The sequence below is a fragment of the Azolla caroliniana genome, unplaced genomic scaffold, assembly GCF_043228905.1.
Source record: "Azolla caroliniana isolate FFs.n. ecotype wild unplaced genomic scaffold, voAzoCaro1.0.p SCAF_7, whole genome shotgun sequence".
Taxonomy (NCBI): domain Eukaryota; kingdom Viridiplantae; phylum Streptophyta; class Polypodiopsida; order Salviniales; family Salviniaceae; genus Azolla; species Azolla caroliniana.
This window is the reverse complement of record NW_028230442.1, coordinates 18,305,649-18,333,387: the sequence shown is the minus strand read 5'-3', so window position 1 is coordinate 18,333,387 and position 27,739 is coordinate 18,305,649. Positions and strand designations below refer to the sequence as shown.

Sequence of the window (27,739 nt, the reverse complement as noted above, 5' to 3'; positions counted from 1 at the left end):
TGGCAGCAAGGCAACAATAGGGTAATGTACTGCTTGGCAACATGTGTGCAAGATCACATGTTAAGCTATATTCGGGCTGCAAAAGCCCAAAGGAAGCGTGGCAAAACTTGAAGAAGATTTTCGGGGCTTCAACCACAGCCAGAACACTTCAACTCTGGCAGGAGTTAAACAATATTCAACAGAGGGATATGTCCGTGACCGACTATACCCTCCAGATCAAAGACTTATGTGATTCACTCGGCTGCATCAATGTCGCATTCGATGATGATGAGATGGTGCATATCTGCCTTGGCAGCCTCGAACAAAAGTATGGTGCATTTCAAACTGCAATCACAACAAGGGAGAACTACCCGAGCTTTTTCAACTTGCACTCCATGCCAATGGTCGAGGAGAACCATACATGGTCGAAAAGAATGACATCTGATGGGCAGATGCAATATACATAGGATGATCTCAGTCGAGGTCACAGTCATGGTCGTGGAAATCAGGGAGGAATGGCCAAGGAAGAGGTGGACGAGGTCCACAACAGTTTAATTCCAGGCAGCAACAAGGTGAAGCAGCCGAGGAAATTCCGGCAGAAGGGGGAGCTTCCACCAGCTTGAATCAACCCGACAAAACTAGCAAACCGAGTGTTGGTATTGTGGAAATCCTGGCCAATTTGAAGCAGAAGGTCAGAAGAACAATGACTCCACTGCCTAGCCCCAGCAGCAAACAAACTATGCTATGATAGGTGGCCTAGATAGCAAAGGGCCGATGTTTGTTATGCGACACCGGGCGAATAACATGATAACAAGCACTTCCCAACCTGATGATGTCTGGTTCGTGGACTCAGGTGCCTCAAATCACACGACAAGTCATCAAGAATGGTTCATGAATTTGGGGGAACCCAAGAGACCCCCCGGCGTGGTGGAGATTGGTGATGACTCCACACACGATTGAGCACATCGGAGATGTGGCCTTTAACAATCATGATAGCAAGGGCTACATGAAGGACGTATTGCATGTCCCAACATCGAGCAAGGAATGCAAGTACGATTCAACCTTCTTCGAGGATAAGGGCCAGTTTAGGGTTCATGCAAGAAGAAAAGGTCGCATGTTTATCATTGATACGACTGAGGTGAACACAGCCATTTATGCAAAGGAACTCAAGGCTGAGTCTGATATCGAGTTGTGGCTCAAAAGGATTGGCCATGTAAACCTCGGTATACTCCGATCAATTCAAACAAAAGGAGCTGTGCACAGATTGCCACGATTTACTTTGAAAAATCCTGATAATATATGTGAAGCGTGACAGCTAGGCAAGCAACATAGGCATTCATTCCCAAGCAAAAGGTATGTTAATAAAGGCCTGTTGGACGTCATCCACTCAGATGTGTGGGGCCCACCTCAAAACGAGACAATTGGTGGTGTAGGTGCTTCGTTACCTTCATTGATGATTATTCGCAGCATACCTGGATATGCCCAATGAAGTCGAAAGTGAGGCTACCCAAATATGATCTTGACCACAATGCTCAAAAAGGGTTACAATATATCGGGCAATAGTAATTTTTCATGCACGTTAACCTCCATCTAGATCAGTATCCCCTCATCCTTGTAATCAACAGATGAAGGCCATCATCACCCAACACAGAAGGTTCTTTCCTCACTTCAGACACTTCTCCATCTTTGATTGGTCTATGTTGGAAATGTTTTGGATGAAAAATTCATCCAAATTCATAATATTTAGCTAATGATATTTTCTGCTACCTTAGGCAGTTCTGCTATTTCACTTTATTTATTTTTGGTTTGTTGTTTTCCAAGACGAGGCAGCAGTTTAAAATGTAATCTCTCATTCAGTCTGATAGGCCAGTTTGGTCTTTCAAAGACTTTAATATATCTTTCTTTCCTCCTACCTAAGGCAACTTCCATAGTAACTTAAAAACAAAATCTTGTAGCAATCATTGATACTCACAAAAAGCAGCTTCCTTTGAATTAAAACATTAACCAAGACAACAACTACGTGATTTCAGAGGAATATATTAGAATTCAATACAATAATGGCCTTCCATTGAGATATGTCTATGCCATGAATATCCATCCAAATTATCCCTTTGCATGGTGAACCAAACCATTCAAACCACCATCTATTTAACCCATACAGTGTAAATATTTATTGATACACAATTTATCATGGTGTTATAGAGATGAAGCCTTCTCCACAGATATATACTTGCATCTCAGCTTCCTGAACTACTTCACTTTAGAGCTATTTGTACGTTCCCTTAACACAACATGCTAATATTTGAAGGCTATAGAAACAATGCTCCACAGTGGCATGATGATGAGTATCATGAAACTCAATTATTTAATGACAAAGGAGATAGGGTATATTAATGAGCGACAGGAATGTAGATTGCATTTAAACCAAAACTATCTCCTCAAAGAAAGTAAAAATATGAGATACTGAGTTTCTATAAACCATTTATTGGTGTTGGCTAAGGACTTGAATTAAGTAAAAAGAAAAGTTTGTGCTATAGACACGTTATATTCACGTCTTTAATAGGCCAAACCAACCTATCAGACCAAAAGATACATCCATGTGAAGCTTATAAAATGAATGTCTATAAAATGGAAATTTGAAATCATGTAGTCAGATCCTATGCATTTCATATTATTCCTTTTTCCAATGGTATATAATTAAATATAGATACAGCCATTGTTTATATTTTATTTCTTAGATCAGTCATCTGTTGGAATTGTATTTACAAGATTATGATTCGTTGTTCTCAATGATGTGACAATATTTTAAGATGTAATCTCTGGTTTCGTCTCATAGGCCTTATTAACACTTAAAAGGCATTGATGTGACTTTCTTTTTTTCTCCTCCCATCTATTTTGAGACAATGAAATCCTCTAGTACATAAGAGTAAGTTGTGCCAGTAATTCTATACATAGAATGGGCATTTATTTGTAAATAATGAATGATATCAACACCAACCTTTGCAAGTAAATATCGTGGTTGTACTTTTATCCGCTTGACAATCTCAACAAGTGCCAAACTCACTTTGCTATTTATTTCTAGATTTTCCAAGTTACCTGTTGCAATAGAGAAGGAAGTTAAAGGAAGTGATATCATATATGGATCTTCTTCATCCATATGTAATGAAATATGATAGAGTAATATCCAAATTGCTCACCTTTACCAGTAACAAGATCCCTACTTGTGACGATAACAGTATCCTTTCCTGCAGCAAGCAATGCATCTGCTGCAGTAACAATCTGTTTTATTTCTTCTTCACATGACGTAGGTGAGCCAGTAGCAAAAACAGGAACATGAACCTGATTCCATATCATTTACAAATCTCAGAAGTCTATGTGACATGTCTATGTTGAATAAAGAAGTATACATAAAATACACACCGTAAGTGAATGAATAAAATGGGAACAGCGTGCCTTCAACTCCTCCACCTTCGTGAGAAAAAATAGCCACTTCAATCCACATTTCCACACAGATTGGTAAACTGCCTGATTGGCAGGTTAAATCATATTGACAAATTTTGCCAAAAGGGATAGAAAAACCGCAACAATATGTGCGCTTGGCAAGCACATGATTATGTCTCGTAAACATATACAATAATATTAGCTTAGGAAAAACTTGCTCAAACGCATCAAGATCAAAATAACCTGGGAACTAAAATTGAGCATTTCTCAGAGTAGACATCAAAATCTGTAGAAAGATCTTTGACCTGTTTTGTTGACTTTGGAACATAAGAACCCACGACTATCAGCCCTCCAGTATCTGATTTCGAGATCCCAAAATCCTTGGGTGTAATAGGGGGCTTATATTTTATTCCAATCCTAGCCGAGACAAAAGTAGCAGCAGTGCGACATAAAAAGCTCTTTCCTTCTAGTTCAGCCTGCAAATTCACATAAAAGATGGTGATATGACATAATTACATATTCAACACCTACATTTTTTTACTGATGAAATATTCATACCAAAAGCATTCCAGAAGAAAACACAGAAATATCTCTTTCACTGGCTGAATTCACAATGCAGATTGAACCCTGCAAATAGCACAGAATTGGACAGAAGATTAGTTATCAATTATATCATGTAAAGAAGATGTATTAACTTGCTAATGCACAAATGGAGAGACATTGCTGTTGAACACAATATTTACAACTATAATTAAAACTAAAAATCTTTCTATGAGTATGATTAAAGTGGGATATGGGAATAAAATCTCAAGTTCTTGGTAAAATATTGCAAAATGAAAATATTTGTTTTGTACGACATCTCAAAAGAAGATATTTAATATTGCTACAGCTACAGTTATATTACAGTTTTGAGAGGTTGTACATGACACATTGGGTATCACCTGCTATGTAGCATTGTATCCGTTTATCGTAAGAGGAGATTTCCTCCTGTGTCGAAAGATTGGAAGTTTATCATGTAATTCCCCACTCACAATGCATGGAGGCAGAGTACATACTACAACGTCACGTATATTGATACCAAGGACACTCACATTTAGTTATACGCTGTAACATTTTTCCTATCATGAATTTGCATTGAGAACCAGAAAAGGGGAATCATAGACTTTGAATCCACTATGGTGGTCTTAATGAGAACTTGATACTAGAGCCTGCAAGTGTATAAAGGGAGGAGTTGTCCATGCTCAAGGTGGTCCCTCGTGATACTAAAAACTAAGAGAATAAAGAATGAGAGGATCAATTTGCGATGGCATTCCACCATTATCTTGGTTCACAAATTATTCTTAGTCTCCAATGTTAAAGCTAAGGTAGGAGAAAACTCTCCATGGAAGCATTTTGGTGTGATTTCTCTGGAAAAATAACAATGGTTAAGGTTCATTCAAATGTACTCCTATGGAGTTTAGTGGAATACGTAATACCATCAACACAATCTATACTGTGACCTTTTTATCCTGATATAAATCAGAATTCGAAACTTAATTACTTGTTTCCTTTCCAAGCTTCAATATATAGGCTGCAGTCACGAGAATTCATTTTTCTCTAATTTTACAGTTCTCCTATGTTGATTACCTTTGGCAAACTACAAATGTATTCACAAACTGCACGTGGACCACCTTTGCGTAGCATTTCAATTGATACTGAGCCCACATCAGATGTTTTTACGCGGCCCATTGTTTTCTCTTCAACCCACTGCAGTAAAAATTGCCAAATTCAAATAATGATTGGTTGTGATATTCAGCTTATCTAAATTTCTGAAGAGGTTATTACATCTCTGAGATTTGATGACTTATATCCAAACACAGCATCTTTAGCAAACTCTGTTTCCCCTGCTGGGACAAGTCTAACAAATAATTAAGTAGATAAATAGAGAATTAGTAAGATATCATGAAGAAACCTGTATAAGTTACACGCTATTAGTTGCACATTATCAAGTACTTTACTTGTCTTCATCGGCGACATAATGAATATCGTTTATTGTATAGCGACCACCCTGTGGGAAGAATGGGCATATGATCCATACATCCATGTCACCGAGAACAGATGTTATTGCATCTGGTTCCTGCCATATAAAAAGAGATGTTTGGCTGCTCTAATTCCTGGGATTTCTGTGTGTTAACATGAGCTGAAAATATGTTCTAGACCTCTGGAAAGTGTCCACGAAGAGTTGAATCGCCTCTTAGGACAATGGTATACGAACTTTCTGTATAGGCTGCAGCTGCATTGACATTAGTCACTATTGTTTGTATGAGACCAAATGCCTGTAAATGGGTGAAACTTCTTAGGTGAGGAAATTAGTCACACGGTAGTCAGGTCCTTCATCCACTACTTACCTTCTCGCTATTCAAGGCTCGAGAATTTGTCAAGATGAAAAAGCATGTTGGCTGCTTCTGGAATTCCTCCCTGATTGAATCAACATCCCTGTAAAATTTAATATAATTTTAATATCTAAGAAGAAAATCAAGAGAATAAAATATTTTAATTCATAGTTGATTCTCCCATTTTCAGGAGTCTAGAGAATGGTTGTGCTCATGAATATTACCAATTACCATTCAGTTAACACATTCACCCCATGTACAGTCTGTGTGCCAGTTGGATCATCATCAAGCACTACAAGAACTTTAGCTTTCCCACTGTGTTCCAGCTCAGTAAATTCTTTCATTGGATCTTCAGTCCATTCAGGAATAAGACTTCCTAAAAGGTGAGTTTTGGATGCCACTTCAGCTTTAGAATCCTTTGATGCGTTTGGAACAAGATTGGGATTTGAAGATGGTTTTACATCTAAAGCAGCCACAGAAATGCCTGCTAATTTCTCATATATCTCCACGAAAGAAGAAGGATCAAAAGCTACATTTAGACACAATAATATAAATCATACTTCCCATAATAATTTCTTTTTCTGACTGTATAGAACCTACCTTTACAACAGCAGAGTCATCTTCATATGCACAGCCAGCTGCAGCAGCTGATTTGAAATAAATGGTCTTAGAACAAAAAATATTAATTTGCTCAACAAAACTACATATGGGAAGATACAACCACACATATATATCATGCTAGAAGCAGAAAATGTATCAAAGAAAGATGAGGATTAGAGGAAAACCATTTTTATGTGAACAGAATATGGTTAAGCTATATGTGACCAAAAGCTGATATAATCAAACTCATTACAATCTACTTCAGGATTACATTTAGCAAATATACACCTTGATATTTGACTCCTCAAATACCTTGGAGAGGCAGAAAACAGTAGGGGAAGAAAGAAAAGAGCCAGTGACAAACAAACTGCACATATATGGTGGGTTATGTTTTCCGTAAATAAAAAGCAGATTATGAAAGAAAGAACGAAAAATACATTAACGTCTTTTAAGAGGCCAAAATGGCCTACAAGAAATCAAAATATCTTTCAAGAAAGGAAGAAGAAATAAAGAATGATGTATTAATATCTTTAAAAGACCAAAATAGCCTAAGAGACACAACAAGACAATAGAACTCATAATATAACCTACGCTGAATTACCTAAAAGAAACTGCTGATGGGCTGTAGCTGAAAGATGGAGAAATGTTCCACAGGACTTTCCTTGACTGAGAACAATGCCCTGCAAGACTTTCACCATAAGTTCTTATTCATAGTTTTTAGTTCTACTTTGATTTTGAAGATCAACTCACAAGATCTTTGACAAATATGTTGACAGCGGAGTATGGTGTATAATCAGCATTGAGCATGTGTGGAACACGATTACCAAACATCCTGCGATAATTTCAATGTAGTTTGGACATCAGTATAAATCTGAAATTTCATAATAGTTACAGAAATTATAGACAACTTGACAGCTACAAAACATATTGTCAGACAGAAATATACCATGAACTGCTCTCTGAATTTTGAATGATTTGATACAAAGTTTTCATGTTGAGTCCTAATCGAGCACCAAATACCATAGCTTCAGCAGAAACAGCTATATGCACTCCAGCTAGTAGCTGATTTACAACTTTTACACCGCTGACAAAGGGAAAACATGGACTCTTTTAAATTACATTGTTTCCTTACAATAGAAAACAGGTGAAAGGTACAACATATACTATGTTTCAGACCATATCAAAGAAAACTAACCTAGCATGTATGAAATGATTGAACCCATTCAACAGTTATATGATTAGTTATATATGAAAATCAGACTAATCTCAACCAATTCCACAGTTTTGAGAGTTTTACTCACTTGGAAAACAATGCATTATAGTTCACACAGATTATAGTAAAGTGCGTTTATGCACTTTCACACATTGCTTTTCTCCATAAGCACATGTTCACACGATTTGAGCTTGATTCTCAACACGCCCTCTCAAGTTTCATTATATTTATGGCATTTAATTGGAACCATTCATGCATTTCTCCATACCATCTCCAAGTTCTACTACTTGTTTTGAGGACATAATAGAAAATCTTGAATATATTTTCTTTGAGGGCTCCTAGATCCATTTGATGAAGTTCACTCATCAGAATAGTGCCTCAATCACTATTGGGGCTACTTTCATCTCAGCCTGGATTATATATTATGGGGCACTAATGCTTCACTCTTCATAATGCAGGTAATCATACTCCTAAATCTATTGGATACAATATACTGAAAATTTTGGTACCTTGATAACTATTGGAGGTACTCCTATTCAGATCCAATTATATCACAGACCATCATTGCTTTGCTCCTCTTCATGTAGCAATCATGGGGGTGGAGTTCACATTGTTGTGAGCCATGTGTGCAGGGGAAAGGGGCGCTTTCCAGGAATTTCATAGAGTTGCTATGCATGTCCCAGTCAAATCTGATGTGAAACCAAATGTGTGCCAGGATGCCTCTTATTAAACATTTTCCATGTTCTTTGACTTTCTTGTCCTAGATACCTCTGATTCAAATCCAGCCTAGTATTAAACACTATGTTTGTCACTATAGTGTCTTTTATGAAATCAGAGGGAGAAACCATTGCCTCTTTAAACAAGGCTTTGGCCCACTACGCAAGGTAATGGAATATGAGGACCAACGGTGCCTAGGACTTTTCTTGCTAGAGCTCAAGTGACATCGGGAAAAGTTGTTGAAGAATACAGCCATACAAGCTCATCCACAAAGAACTATCACAACTTTCTTTAGCCCCATCACTCCTACTAATGCTACAAGTCAATCACGGGATACACAAATGGGCTCCCGACCAGGATATAACAAAGGGATTACAATTGATTGGGCAATAGCAATTTGCCGTGCACGTAGGCCCCAACCCCATGGACCACAACCTCGACACCCTTGTTATCGACAGATAAAAGCCAATATCTCCCGCCATCGCAGGTGCTTCCCTCGCTTCGGAGACATTTCCATTCTGGATCGACCTATGCTAGAGATCTTTCGAAGACAAAAGATACAATATATCTAACTTGAGAATATGACATGTGCTGAAAACCAGATTCCCGCATCTCTCTTTTTATCTTATATACTTTTATATTTACGGAGTATTACTTACTTAATTTTTTGATTTGTTGTTCTCGAAGACAAGACAACACTTAAGATGTAATCTATTGTTTGGTCTTATAGGCCATTTTGGCCTCTTAAAAGACGTTAATATATCTTTCTTTCTTCTTTCTTTCTTTCTTGAAGGTTAAGGTTTCCCTTCCTTGTCTGTGTGTAGAAGTCCCTAGAGTCACCTCTTCTCGCAAGTGTCTACTTTTATCATGGTATTCCTCATTATACCAGCTATTGTGTGGTTCTAGCATGAGTAGGTGCACTGCCAACTATACTGTGGGGAAGGAATATGTGTCTGCAAAACACAATGACTTTGACAACTCTTATGGACTCTCTTATGTTGGGTGAAAGGGATGGAGAACCCATCACGTAATCAACTGTGCTTGTACCTCCACTGAGGTTCTATCATGTCAAAGCATCTGATCTTGACCATTGTGACAAGACATTCGATATTTTACTAATCCATTTACACTAAAGAAACTGTCTGCCATATTCTTGCACTTCCCCCATATCTTCAACTTGTCTCATTGGGTCAACATATTATGGTGCAGCTTCTTCATACATGGCCTTGTTTTTGTCAAACAATGTTATTTTTTCATGTTCAATAGACGCATCAAAGTCCCCTAATAGTACTGTATCTCCATAATTGCAAACACTACAACATCATTGTATAATGTTAAATATGGATATTGTCTGAGAGGTGCACCCTTGAGTAGGCAAGTGAGATTTTAACTAAATAACTATGAATAGGAGTATACGCTAATTTTGATTGTACTAATCCTGTGTGGTGTTCATCCCACTTGCTTTGTCATAGCATAGCAATTAAATCCTCGTTAATTTACTTCTATATGTTGGGTTTCAATTTCAAGCCTTTTCATTACCTCTACTATAAATCCCTCAGAATTCCCATGTGACTGAATTCTGAGAATAGCACAACGTAATATATACAGTGACTGCGTCAAGCTTTGAGCATGAAGTGATGAAAGTCTGCCTTCTTTCCTCGTCTGTTCTTGAGGATCTGGTGGAAGTAGCCATATGCACCCTCTGGGTATGAAATAGCTTTTTGTCGATAGAAATGGTTGTATTCTGGGCAAAGAGAGATGCATGACCATAGAATGACTTTCACGCACAGGTACACTAGATGTGTGAAGGAGATGAAAGTAGTTGAACGATGAATGGTATTGATATTCTACAATTAGATGATTTGTCCTTAGGTCTGAAAAGTCATTGAAAATCACTCTCTGACTGAATCTAGTAGAGGGGTTGCATGACCTAAGGTCTCTATGCAACAAATTAGGTTTCTATGAAACTCTTCATTTGCTTAGTAGCATTAGCCCCCCGTACTAACTTAACTAGTAACACTAAGCCACCAGTACTATATTAGGTTTCGGTGCTAGTTGAATAGCAGAAAAATATAGCTTCTCCTGGCTATAAAAATATGAGGAAACATTTTTTCTAACGTTGAAGAAACCCAGTATATTCTTTTTCTCAATCAAAACTTTGACTGAGAGCATATTGAACTACAAATATATTGAGATTAACAAGCAACATGATGATAACATTCAGACAATAGGCCGACAAAGTTTTCCAGAAGATACACCAAAATCTATAAGCAGTGAAGATATTATACCTTCCTTTACCAGCTCCACCATCGATAATATATAAAGTTTCACTTAAAGCTGCAAAGAATACGTTACAGAAATCAATATAAATACAAACATTGCATTATTATGGACTTTCAGTTGATAAAACAACTGTGATATTACTTGACAAAACCAATCCTGCTTTTTTGAGGGCTTCTTCTGATCCGGCTGCCATAATCTGCATACATATTACATAGAATATCATACTTGAATATAAATGTGTCAGAGGCATTTGACGAGGAAACACCATTATACCGTAAGAGTTCCATTTCCAGCTTTCACAACTCCTCCTGAAACAGGGGCGTCTACTAGGTGAAGATCCCTATCTTCAGCTGCAATGCATTATAAGCAGAATCAGAAAGAAAGAAACCTATATTAATGTAGATATCGAAGAACTTAAGATGCTTGACTTTGATTGATTGGTTCTAAACAATCTAGATATCTAAGAACTTAAGATGCTGAACTTTGATTGATTGACTGAAATTTTTATCTTCAAAAAATATCCAACACGGGCTTCTCCAAAATGTGAGATATTTTTCACATCCAGGATGCATTTTTTGTGTCAAGTCATAATGGTTTTATTTGTCAAGTCGTAATGGCATTTTTGTTATTTGTTAATAACAATTGTGATGAGGTGTGGTGCAAATGGTTGTGCCATACATGTCATGGCCTACGTGCATCGGACATTGCTATTACCTAATCTATTGTAACCCCTTCCAAGGTCCTAATGGCTTTATTTCTCAATAACAAGGGTGATGAGACTGTGGTCCAAATTGTTGTGGTGTACATGTTATGGCCTACATGAATTGGACATTACTATAACCTAAGCTAATGTAACCCATTTGATTTGTTCTGAATCAAGACCCTACTTTTGCAGTCCTTGATTAACTTGTAACACAAGCTATGATGAACAAAGAAAGTCCTCATTGTTCTTTGTTGATGAGCTGCTGTGGCTGTATTGTTGTACTTCAATAACTTCTCTCTTCATTAATTTCGGCTAAAAGCTGACCATCCACTTCCTACTTTATATAACTGACTAAAAGCTGGTGAAGATCCCACACCAAGATTCAGAAACTCTAAAATGTAATAATATTCAATCTCAAAAAGTACATCCATCTTGCACAAATTTAGCAATAGTGAATCTCTCACCTTGTTAAACTATATATAAACAATATTCTCCATACTCTGAACAATATTCTATATAAATCATATAAGACACTAAACAAAGCTCCTGGGATCCTAGTCCATATGTTTTTTCAGAAATATCTGGTCTGCTCTATTGCAGATTTTCCAAAATGTTGCATTCACAGAGAGTAAACAAGAAGCTGTACAGGAACTCAATCATAGTTTCTTGGAAGCTGAATCACACATACCTATGGGATATTAACTATATAGGAGAACATAATGTGATACTGGTTTGGATATGACTCCTATGGTCTAATGAGTATTAGTTGAAATTTGTATAAATAGGAACTAGTAGGTTTTATTGAAAGTGAATACGGACATTAAAATATCTAAAGAATTAGTAATAATTTTATTGTGAGTTAGAAGCTACCTCTCCTAAAGAGAAAAAAGTAGTTCCTAAAAAAACAGCACAACTAAGCACTGCTTTCCCAATCTGATGCTTTCCCAAGAGGTCATAGAATAAACTAATCCAAAAGTATAAAGTAAACACATAAATTACCGAAAGTCCATAAGAAATAGAATCCGGAAAAACACTACCTCTGAGGCGCTGTTCGAGTTTTGCGACATAAACTGGAGACACTGTCGAGCAGAGCACAATAGTGCAACCATTCGGAACAGCTGACAAAAAGCAGGAACATGTCAGTATAAAGAGAGAATGAATGAATGATATACTAACGTCTTTTAAGAGGTGAAAATGGCCTACAAGACCAAACAAGAGTTGCATCTTTGGGTGTTGTCTCGTCTTTGAGGACAAGAGACTAAAATAAATTTTCCTAAGATAAAAAGTGACTAAAGAATCTTGTCATCGGTACAGGTAAGATTCTCAAGACAGATATAATGTAATTTTTTTCTTCATAAGTTCTCTAGCATAGTTTGATCCAGAATGAAGAGCTCTTTTGAGAAATTCTGAAACAGAGAATATGTGCACTGACCTGCAACAGCACCTTCCTCTCCAAACAATACTCTCTCTGCCTGAGTTTCCGTTGCAACCATCACAACAACTACTTCAGAGGCTAAAAAGTTAACAAAGTGAGATCAGTAAACAGAATTTCAGATAAAATGACTTCACTGCTTAACTTGATTTTGATACATTTTTAACAAACACAATATCTCAGACAGATGAATCTATTGTACAATCAGCTGCAAGTTTATACTTTCTGAGAATCTGAGAGTACGTTAAAGTGGGGGAGTATGTTACATGCATAACTATAACTGATCATGTTAGAGGTTTTCCATCCCCTAGAATCCATGGCCCAAATTCCACTAATTGAAGACTACATAGGTTTAGATAACGATTCTTGATTCTTGAATAGTCTTTATGCAGAGTAATATTTTGGTGAAAAATGTTTTGAGAAGTATTCATCTATTCACACTAATCTGAAGGATCTTTAGTCAATTTTAGTGGATGGTTACTTAAAGATTATTGGTACCACCAGAAAGAACATACAAAAGGCTAACATATTCTGCAGGCTAAATAGATCTGAGTACATTCCTCCTTGTTATGTAGTTTCTGGATATCTTACTTACTGCAGACTCAGTCAGGATTTTCTTTTGGCTAGTCGATTTTCCTTTCAGCCTACAACTTCATCTCATAGAAGATGAAGTCAGACTCCTCAATGATTTCACTAGTTTATATGAACGTTAAAATGCTTGACATTGTGTATAAAAATAAGATATATCTTCCGGGAACCTTTTAACTATTTTGAAACTTGGTAAAACAAATTACTCCTTTGACAATGTTATACCTCTTACAGCTTCTGCGACAGAATTCCCTGTGAGTCCTCCAAGTTTCCTGAATCTTACCAAAGTTGGTTCATAAACCTGTTCCATATAGAAAGGTTTTAGAAATTAGACAAAGAGATAAAAGGGAATTGAATTTTTGTTTTAATTAAGAAGATAGATGTCGCGTAAACGAACGAGTGTGTCCTACTCAAGCGAGACCACAGGGGATATTGACCAGTTAGGATGTAATACTGTGTGAGAAGAGTTAAAGCCCTTCATGGGTAGCCCTCATGTAACCCCTTTGTATTTCAAGAATTATCACTTTCAAGGAATTTGATTCGAGGATTCCTGGTTCAAGGAAACCTAGCTTGAAGAATTTAGGCTTGAGTAATTAGGATTAGAGGAAATCATGATTCAAGGAAACCTGGCTTGAGGAATCAGGAATCGTGATTCGAGGAAACCTTGGTTCGAGGAATCGTGATTCAAGGAAGCCTCAGATTGAAGAATCATGACTGAAGGAAACTTTGTTGTGGACGTTGAGAATCAACCTCCCTAACTATCTTTCCTCCACTCAACACGATTACACAAGGAAAATGGGAATTAAGACCCGTGCTTAGTATTAAAACTCTTGGATTAAGGCAACACCCACTAAATTATTAACAAAATATCCCCTTTTTCAAAATAGGGTTTACAATGAGTGATTAAAATAGCAAATGCGAGAGGTGATTACAAGGGAATAGTTGTTTGGAGATTGGGAGTAAACCAGGAGGAAGGACTCTTGAGTTTTAGTGGCCCAACCTCACGATCAATGGCCTTCTCCTTTTGCTGTTGAATCTTTCCACTACCTCTTTTTTGTCCTTTTCGAGATCCTCTTCTCATCCTTTCCCCTCGTTCAAGCAAGAAAAACCAAGTTCGAGACGAAGAAGGAGAAGTGGCCCAATTTCCACTCTCACACCCCAAAACCCCTAATATAAAAGAAGGAAGAAAGCCTAGAAAAGGGTAGAAGAATACCCGCATAAAAGAAATAGAAGACGAGCTCTTCAAAACACCCAAAAACATCCCAATAAAATCCAACCCGAAAATGAGCCCTCAAATCCCATTTTATAGTGAGAGAAGAGGCTCACTGATTGCATTAAATGCGTAAACACCCCCTTCTCATTGAAATGTTAAAAAAAGGGTAGTTAGCACCCACGCACTCATGCTAGGATTCAAATCCTACACCTTCTCCCACACAATCAATAGCCTTAACCACTAGGCCATTGACTTTTCATTATTATATATTTTTCAGATTGTATTTACATATTTTTACATTGATTTCTGCACTGTCCCCTTTTTCTCTTTATTCTTCACGTTCTCTATATTCCTCCTCTACACCGGCCACATCATGGCACAGGCTGTGTACTATCTGTACATTAATCCTTCCAAACTGTTGTGAGTAGGGAAGTACAAAGATTGTACATTTGACATTCATAGCCAAAAAAAGCAGTTATTGCACTGAAAGATACCGTCATGATGGAATATTAAGCATAATGCTGGTGTAAATATCCTCATCATATGGAGATCTAAATGAAAGAAGATGGAACAAAGCCTCCTTGCTTGAAGATGAAGTGATGTTTTATTTGAATGGAGAGATAATAATTTGAAATAAATCATTATTTTCTTTTTATAAGTACGTTATAAATCAAAAGAAAAAGAAAGTGTCATTTTGATTGACCCATTCATTTTTCATAAACTCATTAAAATGCATTAGAAATCACAAGCAGACAAAACAGTCATTTCGCATGCATCTTACATCAAATCCACAAACTATGAACTTCTCCCGAAGTAATGTTGATGCCATGCCAAAGCCCATAGCACCAAGTCCAATGAACCCAACATGTTGTACTGATGGAGCTTCTTTCACTATATTTTCTGCCTTTTGAGAAAAAGTCTCGTGATCATACTTTGCAGCTGCAGTAACTTTGACACCGGCAGTTTTCTCCCATACCTTACAACAAAAGCATATGTAAAATGATAAAAAAAACATGATGCCCATATTCAATATCTTCGCTACATATATGTATATATCTATTCTATGATATATGAAAAGTAAATATTTGCTTTAATGTTCTAATTGTGCTGTGATCCCATGCACGTGTCTGGTCGAGACAGTCTGGTCTGCATGCTTTGCTTTCACTTTGAATAATTATACAGAAGAATTTAAGCACCTTGACCACAGCTGCATCCGAGAAGTCACCATATCCAGAGGAACATGCTTCATAGAAAGAAAGAAAGATATATTAACGTCTTTTAAGATGCCAAAATGGCCTATAAGACCAAATAAGAGATTACATCTTAAGTGTTGTCTCGTCTTCGAGAACAAATCAAAATAAAATCAATATTACACAATAAATATAAAAGTAAATAACATGAAAAGAAAAGAAATGAGGGAATCTGGTTTTTGGCACATGTGAGATCCTCAAGTTAGGTATATTGTAGCTTTTTTCTTCAAAAGATCTCTAGCATAGGTCGATCCAGAATGGAAATGTCTCCGAAGCGAGGGAAGCACCTACGATGGAGGGAGATAATGGCTTTTATCTGTCGATGACAAGGGTGTCGAGGTCGTGGTCCATGGGGCCGGGGCCTACGTGCACAGCAAATTGCCATTGCCCGATCAATTGTATGTGTGCTAGCAATGGGAGCAAGGTGTCACGTGCATAGATAAAGTGCTCACCCACCAATCCATCATGATCTTGGGCCTTCCCAAATTGTAACCGATCAATGGAATTTCTGACATTTTGTGGTGTAAAGAAGGTTGATTCATGTGGGCATGAAGCATTCGGGTGGGGAAGAGGAGGTTGGCCCGGGATATCATATAGAACCTTTGCATATTCATGCCACACCTGAGGTGAGGTCAGTTGTGTGGTGGGTTGCCTCTCATTAAACATTTTCCATGCTCTTTTACTCTCTTGTCCTAGAAACAAGTGATACAAATGATCTTCAAATTTAGCCAAATACAGTCTCTTCTTCTTCCTTACGAGACGTTGGAAGGTTGCTCTCGCTTGGTTGTGTGTATAAATGCCCCGAGTTACATCACACTGCAAGCATCTCCTTGTATCACGACATTCGTCATCATACAAACTATTTTGTATTACTCTACCGAGTTTGGGAGGATTGGCCGTTGTGTGAGGGAAGGCATTTGTGGTTGCTTTATGCAATGATTTGGATAATCCTTGGGTAAGTTCTTCAAGGGGTGCGAAAGGATCCAAATCTAGCATGCCATTGTATACACCACAACTATACACATCAATTGTCTCGCGAGTAAATAGATACTTATTCAGCCCACTCTCCTTAGCATATACATCCTTTGTGCATCCATCATTTACCTCGAACCGTAGATATGCATGATCAGCTGCCAAGCCAATAGGTCTCCCCGATATAGTGAACACTGTTATTTCAGGTAAAAGAGATGGAGATCCCATTAGATAATCAACTGTGCTTGCACCCCCTTTTGGGTTCCAACATGTCAAAGCATCTGATCCAGGCCACTGTGACAAGCCTTTATATATCACAAATCCATGCGTGCTTCCTAAGGCTAGAAAGTGTTTTCCATATTCAGTTATAACACTCATATCTTGAGCTTGTTGCTTTAGACCAACCTCTTCCGCCATAACTTCTCCATAAACAGCCTCATTGGTGTTAAAAATAGTTGTTTATTCATCCTTGGTTCATGCATTAAAATCTCCTAATAGTATTATGTCCCCCATAGAAGCAAATCTTATGATGTCATCATATAGTGGTAGATATGGTGATTCACCTAGAGGTGCAAACCTTAAGTAGGCAGGTGGAAAGTAGCAAATTGCAATATATAACTCTCTAAGATCCCCTCTTTTTATTCGTATCCACATGTAGCATGCATCTACATCCTTATGGACAACATGCACTCTATCATGGAGCTCCTCTTTGTATAGCATAGCCACTCCTCCCGAACCTCTAGTGCTTCCTCGTGTCCGAGGTTGGGGGTGACATATTGACTCCCATCTATATCCTTGTACCTCAGGGAGTTTGTTAGCCATGCATTGGTGAGTCTCTGTATACATAGCAATATCTGTGTTTTTCAATGTATCTTCAAAATATCCGACATTTGTCCGTAGAGAGCCGTTGCAATTCCATATGGTCATGCGTAGGGTCTCATAGGCCATAGATCGTCATGTTGTTCTCTTCTCTGTAATAATGATCTTGCCATCTCTATATACGGCCCATTTACCTTCCTTTCTTGCATCAAGCACTCGTGGCATGTTTTCTTTGCAGTGTGCCACTTGGGCTGGAGTGAGATCGTCGTCTAAGTATATTTTTTCACCCTTGAGTGCCTTTCTTTTAGAGAGGAAAGCTTTTTTATTGTCAATATCCATGAAGCGGATGATAAGTGCTTTAGCTCTAGACTCATCTCTTCCCACCCTCCATGCTGAAGCAAATGGAATATCTGATGCTCCAATCTTTGTTCCGAGATTCTTGGCATCTTCTTGTGGGCTTCCTTTTTCGGCCCACCCAACCACTCATATCAAGCAATAAACATCGGACAATACATCATAAACATCGGACAAAATGTTTCAAAAAGAACCTCAAAAACTTACCCATATGAAAATACTGGTTTGCTATTGCAGTGAGTGGCAGAGGGAACAGAAGGGTTCGTGCTTCTTCAAGCAATAAACTCTACAATACATAGTAGTAATATGAGTACTTTATGTTTTTATTTAAAGAAACAAAAATTAGAACCAAACACAAGGACATAAGAGAACACTTTGAATTTGTTATTTTAATTGATCTTTGGAGGCATTATAAGTTCCAAGTTTTATAGCCACCTAACCATTCTAGAAGAACCTATTGTTCTTTTCTGACCATGTTGTTTCTTGTGTCTCTGCATTGTTTTCTATCAAACATTCTAAAGGCATCCAAAGTTAATATTCTACAATTAAAAATGTCAAACAAAAGATGCATAGTTGCACATGAGCTATCAGTTGGTACAGTTTACAGCCCTTAAAAGTGAGGAAAATCTAGACAATGAGCAAGGTTGGAAATTTTGTCCATTCAAAGGGCCAACTAGAGTGTAATATTGAGGCCAGCAAAGTGGAAAAAATAGAGTGATTCGAACTGATAGAATCATGTTCGAATACAAAATAAGATGGACCAGCCCACTACATCTCTTGGTAGGAAGATGGCCCACTATAGGACACGTTTTACATACATCAGAGCATGGATTCATCATCAGGCCCTCTTATATGGACACACATCTGCTTTAACATTTAAGCTGTAATCTCTTGTTTGGCGTTAAGGCCACTATGACCTCTTGAAGGACATTAAAATATCTTTCCGTCTTTCTCCTGCTATATATTTACTAGGATGTTAATACCCCATCATTGTTTGCTTTAACATTCCTACGACATAGTAGAAAGTACTATCCTTAGAATGATTATCATCTTTCTATATTCTTAACAAAATACAGGCAATCATCAACGAGAATAAAGGAATATACTCAAAGAACACTAAGAGAATTGAAATTGGACATGAAATATTACCAAACTGTTAAGAAAGTTGCGAATAGTAGAACCTGACTTCAGATATTCATCCGCCAGCATTTGAGGCACTCGATCCACAAACATGCTAAAATAGAAGTGGTGTTTTTTACAGAAAACTATTAGAACCACCCATAAAAACAAAGTCTATAGTTTACTTCACTTTCATGATCATAATTTCTCAGGATACAATACCTAGACTCTCCATTCTACATTCTATGTTGCATAAAGTTGCAAAACTCAAGTTTACCAATCATTGGTAAATTTAGGGATATGTTTAAACCCATCATTTATCTGCAGCATTAAAGAACTGCTACCAATTTTGGGTATTTAGCATTCTCCTCCAGCTAGATCAGAAGTTACAATTCAGGGTTATCTAGTATTTTTCTATGATAAGTCAAGTGGGAATTTGCATTAAATATATGAGAATAATTTATAAATGCGCAATGTGATTCAAGGCATTCTTGCATTTCAGCATACCAATAATGATGATCTCCATGTTCACCAAGTTGTTTTGATGATATACCTGCCAGTCTTAGGTACCTTTGCTCAAAGAGCTCCCAACTACGTTGGAAACCAAAAGGCCGCACGTTCCAGTCTTAAATAGATTTATATGCATATATTCCTACCCGAATTTCTAAGTGTATCATAAGAGAAAAGAGATCAAATCTAAACTTGCACAAAGTTAGGCAGATGTGGGGAAGAACGAAAGGTATATTAACATCTTTTAAAAGGCCAAAACATTGGCTTTTATACTTCCATTACATTTAAGTACTCGTCTTTATTCCCTTTCACACTATGAGAACACGAGACCTTTTCCTAAGGTTTCCATGTTCTCTATCTTTCTATTTATTTTTTACTTAGTTATGTTTATTTTGGTTTGTTGTCCTCACAGATGACACAACATTTTAATGTAGTTTCTCAATTGGTCTTATAGACCTTTTCCTAGGGTTTCCATGTTCTTTCTCTCCCTATTTACTTTTTACTTAGTTATGTTTATTTTGGGTTGCTGTCCTCACAGATGAGACAACATTTTAAGACGTAATTTCTCAATCGGCCTCTTAAAAGACTTTAATATAACTTTCTAGAGATCTTTCACAGACAGAAAGTACAATATATCTGAATTGAGAATCTTACATGAACCGATAACAAGATTCTTTAGTCACTTTTTATCTTATTTACTTTTTAATTAGTAACATTCATTTTGGTTTGTTGTTCTCAAAAACTTGACAACGCTTAAGATGTAATCTTTTGTTTGGTTTTATAGGCCATTTTGGCCTCAATGTATCTTTCTTTCTTTCTGATTTACCTGGAGGAGAATGTTAGCTCCGGACCTCAGAAGTTACTTTTGGAGCTCCATAATTTCAGTCCAATAATCAGCAGACCTTTGTGTTGGCTGTGCATTTAATTTTAAGAAACTAGAGGAGAAAGACGGTTTTCTTTTTGTACTCACATAGATGACTTTAACATAGACAGTTGTAATCTTGTACTTGTGTTATGGTTCTGTTGAGACATTAATATATTTTTCATATTTCTCCATATAACTAGCAATTATAATAGAATTTCTTTCTTACAAAAAGAATCCAAAATGTATATAGCATGTTTGGTTGATTGATCAAGATATTTGCAGTTTCCAATTTGCCTTCAGGTCCATAATTTCAGTCCAGTGATCAGCAGACCTTTGTGTTGGATATGTATTTAATTATAGGAAACTAGAGGAGAAAGACGTTTTTCTTTTTGTACTCGTAACATAATTTACTATTTACTGCTTCTATAATTATTAGTATTATCTCCTTCTCCCTCCAAAAAACCCCAATCAAGTATTGAATATGTTAATACACTCGTCCACAAACGTATGAGCATTGCAAAGTCAGTTCCTGTTTTCAGTCCAATGATAACTTTTAAAATATTTGTATTTTCATGTTACAGAAAAACAGGATTTCGGTGTCTCCTGCTAAGACTTACTGTGAACTGCCTGCTGCATTTGTTATAATCTCATAAAGATCTCTGGTGTTTATTCCAGCAGTTGCACCCAGCACTATGGCTTCTGCAGCAGCAGTGATGTGTACAGCTACTAAAAGTTTTTCAACCATCCACACCTTGCTGCAGGGCAAACAAATGTTAGCATTTAGGGTAATATTCAAAACAAAATATGATAACATTTTTACCTAGTAAAATATTTATATTTGACTGAGTATATGGCATGTATATGCTATCATATGTGTGTGGGGTAATCATACAAGCAAACAGAATCATGACGTGTAATGCCATAAATAAGCATTATTTGTCAGAAGTTGCCATTTTTTACAGATCTTAACTATATAAACCCTGAAGGAAAACAGAAATACCTGGCTGCACCTACATCCCCTTCGATTTGAACATAATCCTTGCATATGGCTAGTAAGAAGACCATAGAATGTCAGTTTTCTATCTCTTTGCTGGATAAACAGGCATTTTCAAAAAGATAGAAAAGCTACAATAGAATTCCCATGTCAGCTAGCAGACAACAAGAATGGAGAAGTTGAGTTAAAATACATGCAACAGTCACATTCATTACTTGACCCTGATCTTACAAGTGTTGGAGGGTGGCAGCTCCAGACCTGCACTCTCTTTCATCTTTATTATCTCTATACTACATTCTCTCTCTTCCCAGATTCTTCTCTCTCTAGAATCTGCAACTTTTTAAATGCCTTCTCTCTCTAGAATCTGCAACGCTTTAAATGCCTTTTCTCTCTTCCACTTTTTCCAAGATATTCCCTCTTATTCCTAGTTTATTGTACCTGTTTGGTAGTACAAGAGTCACTTAACTACCAAACAACCATTTCACCCACTTTCCCTAATTTTGTATAAATAGGCTATACCAGCCTCTTTTGTAAAGACTTTTACTTTGGTTGCTACTTAAAAACAAGCTCTACTCTTTGGTTGTGCCTCTACTCTTTGCAACCATTTTTTCTACTGCTGTCTAACAGCCTTCTCACAGGTTAGCTGTGTCTAATTGGTTTTAACAATTGCTCCGCTGCTGTTATTCACAGTTTTTCTAACAACAAGCTAGTAATCATATGTATGAACTAGCAACTTAATCTCTCAAAAAGGCATCTGGCTAGCTCCTCTTGTTGGATAATGACATTTTCTCAAAAGCCATTATCTCCCGCCATCGTAGGTGCTTCCCTCGCTTTGGAGACATTTCCATTCTAGATCGACCTATGATAGAGATCTTTCGGAGACAGAGGCTACAATACACCTAACTTGAGAATCTCGCATGTGCCAAAAACCAGATTCTCTCGTCTCTTTTCTCTTCATCTTATTTACTTTTATATTTATTGTGTAATATTTACTTTATTTTGATTTGTTCTCAAAGACGAGAAAACATTTAAGATGTAATCTCTTATTCGGTCTTATAGGCCATTTTGGCCTCTTAAAAGACGTTAATATATCTTTCTTTCTTTCTTTCTTTCTTTCTTGCCTCTTTACTGCATTGACTCTACCCTCTGTGCATGAATATCCCTCAGAGTGACAAACCTGTGTGAAATTTCACTACGGAAAAAAAAACAATAACTAGCTCATAGGCGTACTAGCCAAAGGCTCAAATATCTTCCATGGATGAGTTTTTCCAAAGTATTATTGCATTAAAACTTATATAAGAAAGAAAGAAAGATATATTAACGTCTTTTAAGAGGCCAAAATGGCTTATAAGACCAAACAAGAGATTACATCTTAAGTGTTGTCTCGTCTTTGAGAACAACAAATCAAAATAAAATAAATATTACTTCGTAAATATAAAAGTAAATAAGATAAAAAGAGATGAGGGAAACTGGTTTTCAGCTCATGTGAGATTCTCAAGAGAAATCATCGACATGAAATGATAGCACATGGAACTTCATATTACAAAAATGAAATCCAGAAAACTGCAAAAATTTAATATCTGTGGTTAAGTTTTAAAACAGAGACAAAACAATTACTATAATTATACTTATCATTTATGAAATATTCTTTAAAAAACGCTCCTGCTAAATTAATCAATTACCACTCAAAAGATAAATTTACCTGAAAGTGCACTGCCTGTTTTTTCCAAGGCTTTGATAGTGCCAGATGCCAACATCTGGGTAAATACAAAATAGAAGGTTCCAAGGGAATATGGCATGAGAAATAAAACTGAAACAAGAATCACATAGATCATGGAAACTGCTATGAAAAAACAATGACATGCCAATAGGCATACCTTCACAACAGAGTTTGAATCAAAAGAAATAACTGCATTTATCAACAGCAAAGTTTCCTGTTTTTCTGTAAAAGGAAAATTCTTAGCTGATCATATATTTAAATGTCAGAGTTTTGGCACATTGTGAGCATAAGATCAAATATTTCCATTACTGTTCTAACTTATTGGAGCATTAAAACAAATACCATTGGTAACAAAATGTGGCATTCTGACTAGGTAAATTCAGGAAAAAATAAAGAGGTTAAAACAAGCTAAAAGAGTAATTTTGAAGTATCTTAAAAGTCGTATATAAGACAACCGCAACCTTTCATTTTATGAAAAATGGGGGGTTATCTACGCAACTTCTATCACCATTAAAGATATTCCTGATGGATAGGGGAGACACTGCAATCCACCTTCATCATCTATTAGGATATCTCAAAAGACATTGAACAATTTGTTGTAATATATAAGATAAGGAAAACCTTTGATTTTAAGAAAAACAGGGGTTTATGTTAGTTCTACACATTTTCTATTGAAGAGAGACAGAGGTCCTAATAGCTTTGGCCCTCAAGGCCCACTCATTCTTCCAAGTGACAGTGAAGCAGATGTTTACTGCCAACACAACTGCAGGGAAATGCATGCTTCAACTCCGACAAGTGTTAAGCAAGTCTTCCATTTCATACAAAGATTTCAGAATCTTCATTTCATCTTGAGCTTCTATAAGTCGCTGCTAATCTTGTGTCATTTGTTCATAAAGATTGTTTCAATTTCTTATATACTATATATTTGGTGTGTTGTATTTTCTGGTTCTATCTTTTTCATGTGCTGAAGTTCTTCTTATTGCATCTGAGAAAGATTCCTAGTTCAGAGACATCTTTCATATAGATGCTACAGAAAAATGAACTTAAGCATTGCCTATATGTGCATTATCAGCAGATGCAATTGACGGTAAGGGCTTCCAATGAAATGTCAAAGATTATCCAATAAGATTTCTTAAAGAGTATGTAAAAGCTAATACCGACAAGGAGGACAAAAATATACCTGATATCCTTTTCGCCAAAGTTGTGATATACGTAGGAGAGAATCCTCCACAGATAATTATCACAGTTTGATCTGCAACAACTGAAATTATAGTACAAATTTGTAGTCAGAAAACGTTACATGAAGTAAATGATAAAATTACTGTGAAAAATGGATCCTAATTCCTTTGATACACCTGAGAGAACATCGGTAATAACAGCGTCCAATTCGATGAGGTCAGAAATCATGATAATTAGTATTCCACAGCCTGTTTCAAAACCAGAAGGTTGCATATAGAATTTCATCATCATATACTATGGACAATCTAGCAGTATTGAATGTCTCTCCATGTAGGATTTCCATGCATTACTTAAAGGAAGACACATAACCTTCCAACTTTTTTATCAGAAAACGTATTTGTGTTTATTAGTAACCAACCCTTCTTCTGTATCCACAAAAAATCATAATGCTGAAAGCAAGCTAATTTATCCAAAAAACTTGACATTCTTAAAACAAGCACAATTGAACATGTACTCATGTTCTGTCCAAAAGAATAATGCATATGCTTAATGTTCATGCTCTCTCAATGCTTAAAACAAGCAAAATTGGCCAGAATATATACCCATCCTCTCTCCAAAACAACCAATCCTCAAATAGGCATAATTTCTCAAAAAAGGTATACTCATGACATGCATTTGAGAGTGTGCAGATTGCAAACCTTCAGCTGCCTCAGCAGTGCTAGTGCATTGCACCAGGTTCGGATTCTTGGGGCCTTCATTTCTAGGCCTGGGATCAATCTGCCAACAAATGTGCCATATTTGTGGTTATTGTGAACATAACACTTAAAGAAAATCATGTATAGATGCAGCATCACTATTTTGAAAATAAAAATCTTCTCCCTCATTGTTGCGGGTCCCATTGCAAAAAAATCTTCTGAATTTGTGTCCTCTCAAATACTAATGTTTAGATGTATCAAGAAAATTGTAGAGATAAATCTGCCCTCAAGCTATATACATATGCATCATGTAGCAAAAAAATGGTGCTGAAAAATGGTCCACGTCAAATAAGCTTGACAAATGTGTATGCAAGAAGAGAAATCAAGAATAGAAGTACACTTTACAAATCTAAATTGCAAAAAGAAAATCAAAACAAAAAACAAAAACTTGAGAAATTCGTTGGAAGAAGCGAATTCCACATTGATCATACCTTGCAAAAACATAATAATGAAAACTTGACATATTCTTATGCAAGAAACAAAAATACATGTTTCTCACAGCTTGCAAAAGAAAAAATATAAATCTAAAATTGCAAAAAAATGGTCAAAATGATAAACGAACTTTAGAGATTCTTATGCAAAAACCATTTCATATCATGCAAAATACGAAACGGTCAAAATAAGAAAGCAAAAACTAGATAAATTGTCATCAGTAAAAAATTCCATATCAATCATATGTTGCAAATACAAAGACTAATTTTAAATCTAGATTGCAACAAAAATGGTGGCAAATTCTTATGAAGGAAGCAATTTTTAAAAGTAATCATAGTTTAGAAGAAATATATATATATATATATATATGTAGAGAGAGAGAGAGAGAAAGAAAGAAAGAAAGATATATTAACGTCTTTTAAGAGGCCAAAATGGCCTATAAGACCAAATAAAAGATTACATCTTAAGTGTTGTCTCGTCTTGAGAACAAATCAAAATGAAATAAATATTACACAGTAAATATAAAAGTAAATAACATGAAAAGAAAATTAATGAGGGAATCTGGTTTTTGGCACATGTGAGATCCTCAAATTAGGTATATTGTAGCTTTTGTCTTCGAAAGATCTCTAGCATAGGTCGATCCAGAATGGAAATGTCTCCAAAGCGAGGGAAGAGAGAGAGAGAGAGAGAGAGAGAGAGAGAGAGAGAGAGAGAGAGAGAGAGAGAGAGAGAGAAATTGCAGAAAAATCCATATGAAAGGAAACGAAAAATTTTCACATTGAACATATTTTGGAGAAAAAATCAAACTGTTACTCTAAATTGCAAAAAAAAATTGATGACAAATTCTTATGCAAAGAAGCCAAAAATTCATGTTGCGCATTTGGGGGGAAAACGTTGACAGCTTCTTATCCAAAGAAGCAAAAATTTCTAGTGACAAATTCGTATCCAAAGAAGGATATTATTACATTTAAAAACAAATTCTATAAAACTAAATCGCAAAAAACAAGTGCTGATAAATTCTGATGCAAGAAGCAGAATTGGGTGTTTGTCATATTTGAAAAAACAAATTGTAAATCTAGATTGCAAAAAAGAAAACAAGATGGCAAGAAACTCTTATAAAAACAAGCAAAATTGGATGTTGATCATATTTAGAGCCTGTGTTGCAAAAACAAAAGATGGTGCCCAAAACAAAATGGTGACAAATTCTTATGCAAATGGAGCAGAGTTAGATGTTGATTATATTGTGGAGGAAAGAAACTATAAATTTAGGTTGCAAAAAAACAAAATGGTGACATATTTTTGCACATAAGAAGCAGAATTGGGGGCTGATTATCTTGTGGCTTAGAAAATACTTAAATTTAGGCAGCAAAGAAAATAAAACGGTAGAAATTTCTTGTGCATAAGAAGCAGAATTGGACGCTGGCCATATTTTGGAGAAATAAAAAAACTATCATTCTAGATTGCAAAAAAATCAAAATAGAAATAGAAAGCACAATGTTGATAAATTCTCAAGCAAAGGAGGTAAAGAAAACAAAAGGTCATGTTTGATTCATAGGTTGGAATCTTTACCTCAAATAGATTGACATTGAGATGGCTGATGGAGAGCTTCTGAGCTACAAGGTGACCATGAGGATCTGCAGTAACAAGCCCTAAACGGGCTCCGATCTGAGAAGCCATAGCTAGAAGAAAGATGCCAGAGGACGAGAGCAGCAGCAAAAAATTTCAAAACAAAAAAAAAAAGATTAATACAAATGACATAAGAAGAGGTTTTCTATGATACTTCATCCATTGCAAAAAAAAAAAAAAAAAAAACACCCAAAAGAAATCAAAAAGTCACAAATTATTCCAACTTGGTAGCAGTGTACTTTTTTGTTTAATTTATTTGAAAAAGACTTGAAAAAGCCATTTCTCGGGAGAAATCGAACCGCGATCCGATGTGCAGAACAGAAGACTAGACTTTCACTTTTATCTCTCCGATCATCGCCGAGTGAACTCAGTTTCGAGCCGATTGCGCCCGCTATTCACTCGAATGCGCCGGCCACTAAGTTGTGGAGGCCTTGGCTTCTCGAGGCGGTACATTGTTCGGTAATTGTTTGATTGCCGGCATTCCGACCAACTCGGGGCAGTGTCTCGCATTACAAGAGCTAGAGATCGGGGTGGAGAGAATTCCTAATAAATGTCACAATCCATTGTTCGGTAATTGTTCTACTTGTTGGCATTCCGACTAGC

The 27,739-nt window shown here is 36.5% G+C and overlaps 2 protein-coding genes and 1 long non-coding RNA gene across 3 annotated transcripts in view; all 3 read right to left on the bottom strand.

Moving 5' to 3' along the window:
* The window catches only part of LOC147862149 (ketose-bisphosphate aldolase class-II family protein), a 34,974-nt gene extending 7,730 nt beyond the window's left edge, over positions 1 to 27,244 (bottom strand). Inside the window, exons 1-33 of the mRNA XM_087322521.1 lie at positions 27,080 to 27,244; positions 25,022 to 25,100; positions 24,500 to 24,571; positions 24,325 to 24,405; positions 23,302 to 23,366; positions 23,127 to 23,181; positions 21,431 to 21,479; positions 21,048 to 21,185; positions 19,086 to 19,170; positions 18,144 to 18,222; positions 15,738 to 15,784; positions 15,323 to 15,517; positions 13,554 to 13,629; positions 12,741 to 12,821; positions 12,346 to 12,426; positions 10,879 to 10,955; positions 10,747 to 10,801; positions 10,611 to 10,659; positions 7,339 to 7,476; positions 7,143 to 7,224; positions 6,994 to 7,072; positions 6,393 to 6,439; positions 6,024 to 6,295; positions 5,808 to 5,895; positions 5,619 to 5,735; positions 5,418 to 5,536; positions 5,245 to 5,317; positions 5,047 to 5,166; positions 3,979 to 4,047; positions 3,726 to 3,896; positions 3,400 to 3,447; positions 3,177 to 3,318; positions 2,978 to 3,075 (exon numbers count right to left, since the gene is read on the bottom strand). Of these exons, the coding sequence (XP_087178647.1) occupies positions 2,978 to 3,075; positions 3,177 to 3,318; positions 3,400 to 3,447; positions 3,726 to 3,896; positions 3,979 to 4,047; positions 5,047 to 5,166; positions 5,245 to 5,317; positions 5,418 to 5,536; positions 5,619 to 5,735; positions 5,808 to 5,895; positions 6,024 to 6,295; positions 6,393 to 6,439; positions 6,994 to 7,072; positions 7,143 to 7,224; positions 7,339 to 7,476; positions 10,611 to 10,659; positions 10,747 to 10,801; positions 10,879 to 10,955; positions 12,346 to 12,426; positions 12,741 to 12,821; positions 13,554 to 13,629; positions 15,323 to 15,517; positions 15,738 to 15,784; positions 18,144 to 18,222; positions 19,086 to 19,170; positions 21,048 to 21,185; positions 21,431 to 21,479; positions 23,127 to 23,181; positions 23,302 to 23,366; positions 24,325 to 24,405; positions 24,500 to 24,571; positions 25,022 to 25,100; positions 27,080 to 27,187 (3,135 nt within the window). The 5' untranslated portion in view covers positions 27,188 to 27,244. The remainder of the gene's footprint in view (positions 1 to 2,977; positions 3,076 to 3,176; positions 3,319 to 3,399; positions 3,448 to 3,725; positions 3,897 to 3,978; positions 4,048 to 5,046; positions 5,167 to 5,244; positions 5,318 to 5,417; positions 5,537 to 5,618; positions 5,736 to 5,807; positions 5,896 to 6,023; positions 6,296 to 6,392; positions 6,440 to 6,993; positions 7,073 to 7,142; positions 7,225 to 7,338; positions 7,477 to 10,610; positions 10,660 to 10,746; positions 10,802 to 10,878; positions 10,956 to 12,345; positions 12,427 to 12,740; positions 12,822 to 13,553; positions 13,630 to 15,322; positions 15,518 to 15,737; positions 15,785 to 18,143; positions 18,223 to 19,085; positions 19,171 to 21,047; positions 21,186 to 21,430; positions 21,480 to 23,126; positions 23,182 to 23,301; positions 23,367 to 24,324; positions 24,406 to 24,499; positions 24,572 to 25,021; positions 25,101 to 27,079) is intronic.
* LOC147862151 (uncharacterized) lies at positions 16,197 to 17,909 on the bottom strand (the record flags this gene model as incomplete). The annotated part of the gene is made up of 2 exons (XM_087322365.1): positions 17,244 to 17,909; positions 16,197 to 17,198 (listed from the first exon to the last, which is right to left on the bottom strand). Coding segments are annotated over exons 1-2 (1,470 nt in total), but the record flags the coding sequence as incomplete, so codon positions are not given.
* On the bottom strand, positions 21,716 to 22,719 carry LOC147862150 (uncharacterized). Its single transcript, XR_015530026.1, has 2 exons — positions 22,554 to 22,719; positions 21,716 to 22,227 (listed from the first exon to the last, which is right to left on the bottom strand). It is a non-coding gene; the product is annotated as an uncharacterized LOC147862150 (long non-coding RNA).
* Positions 27,245 to 27,739: the final 495 nt, after the last annotated feature.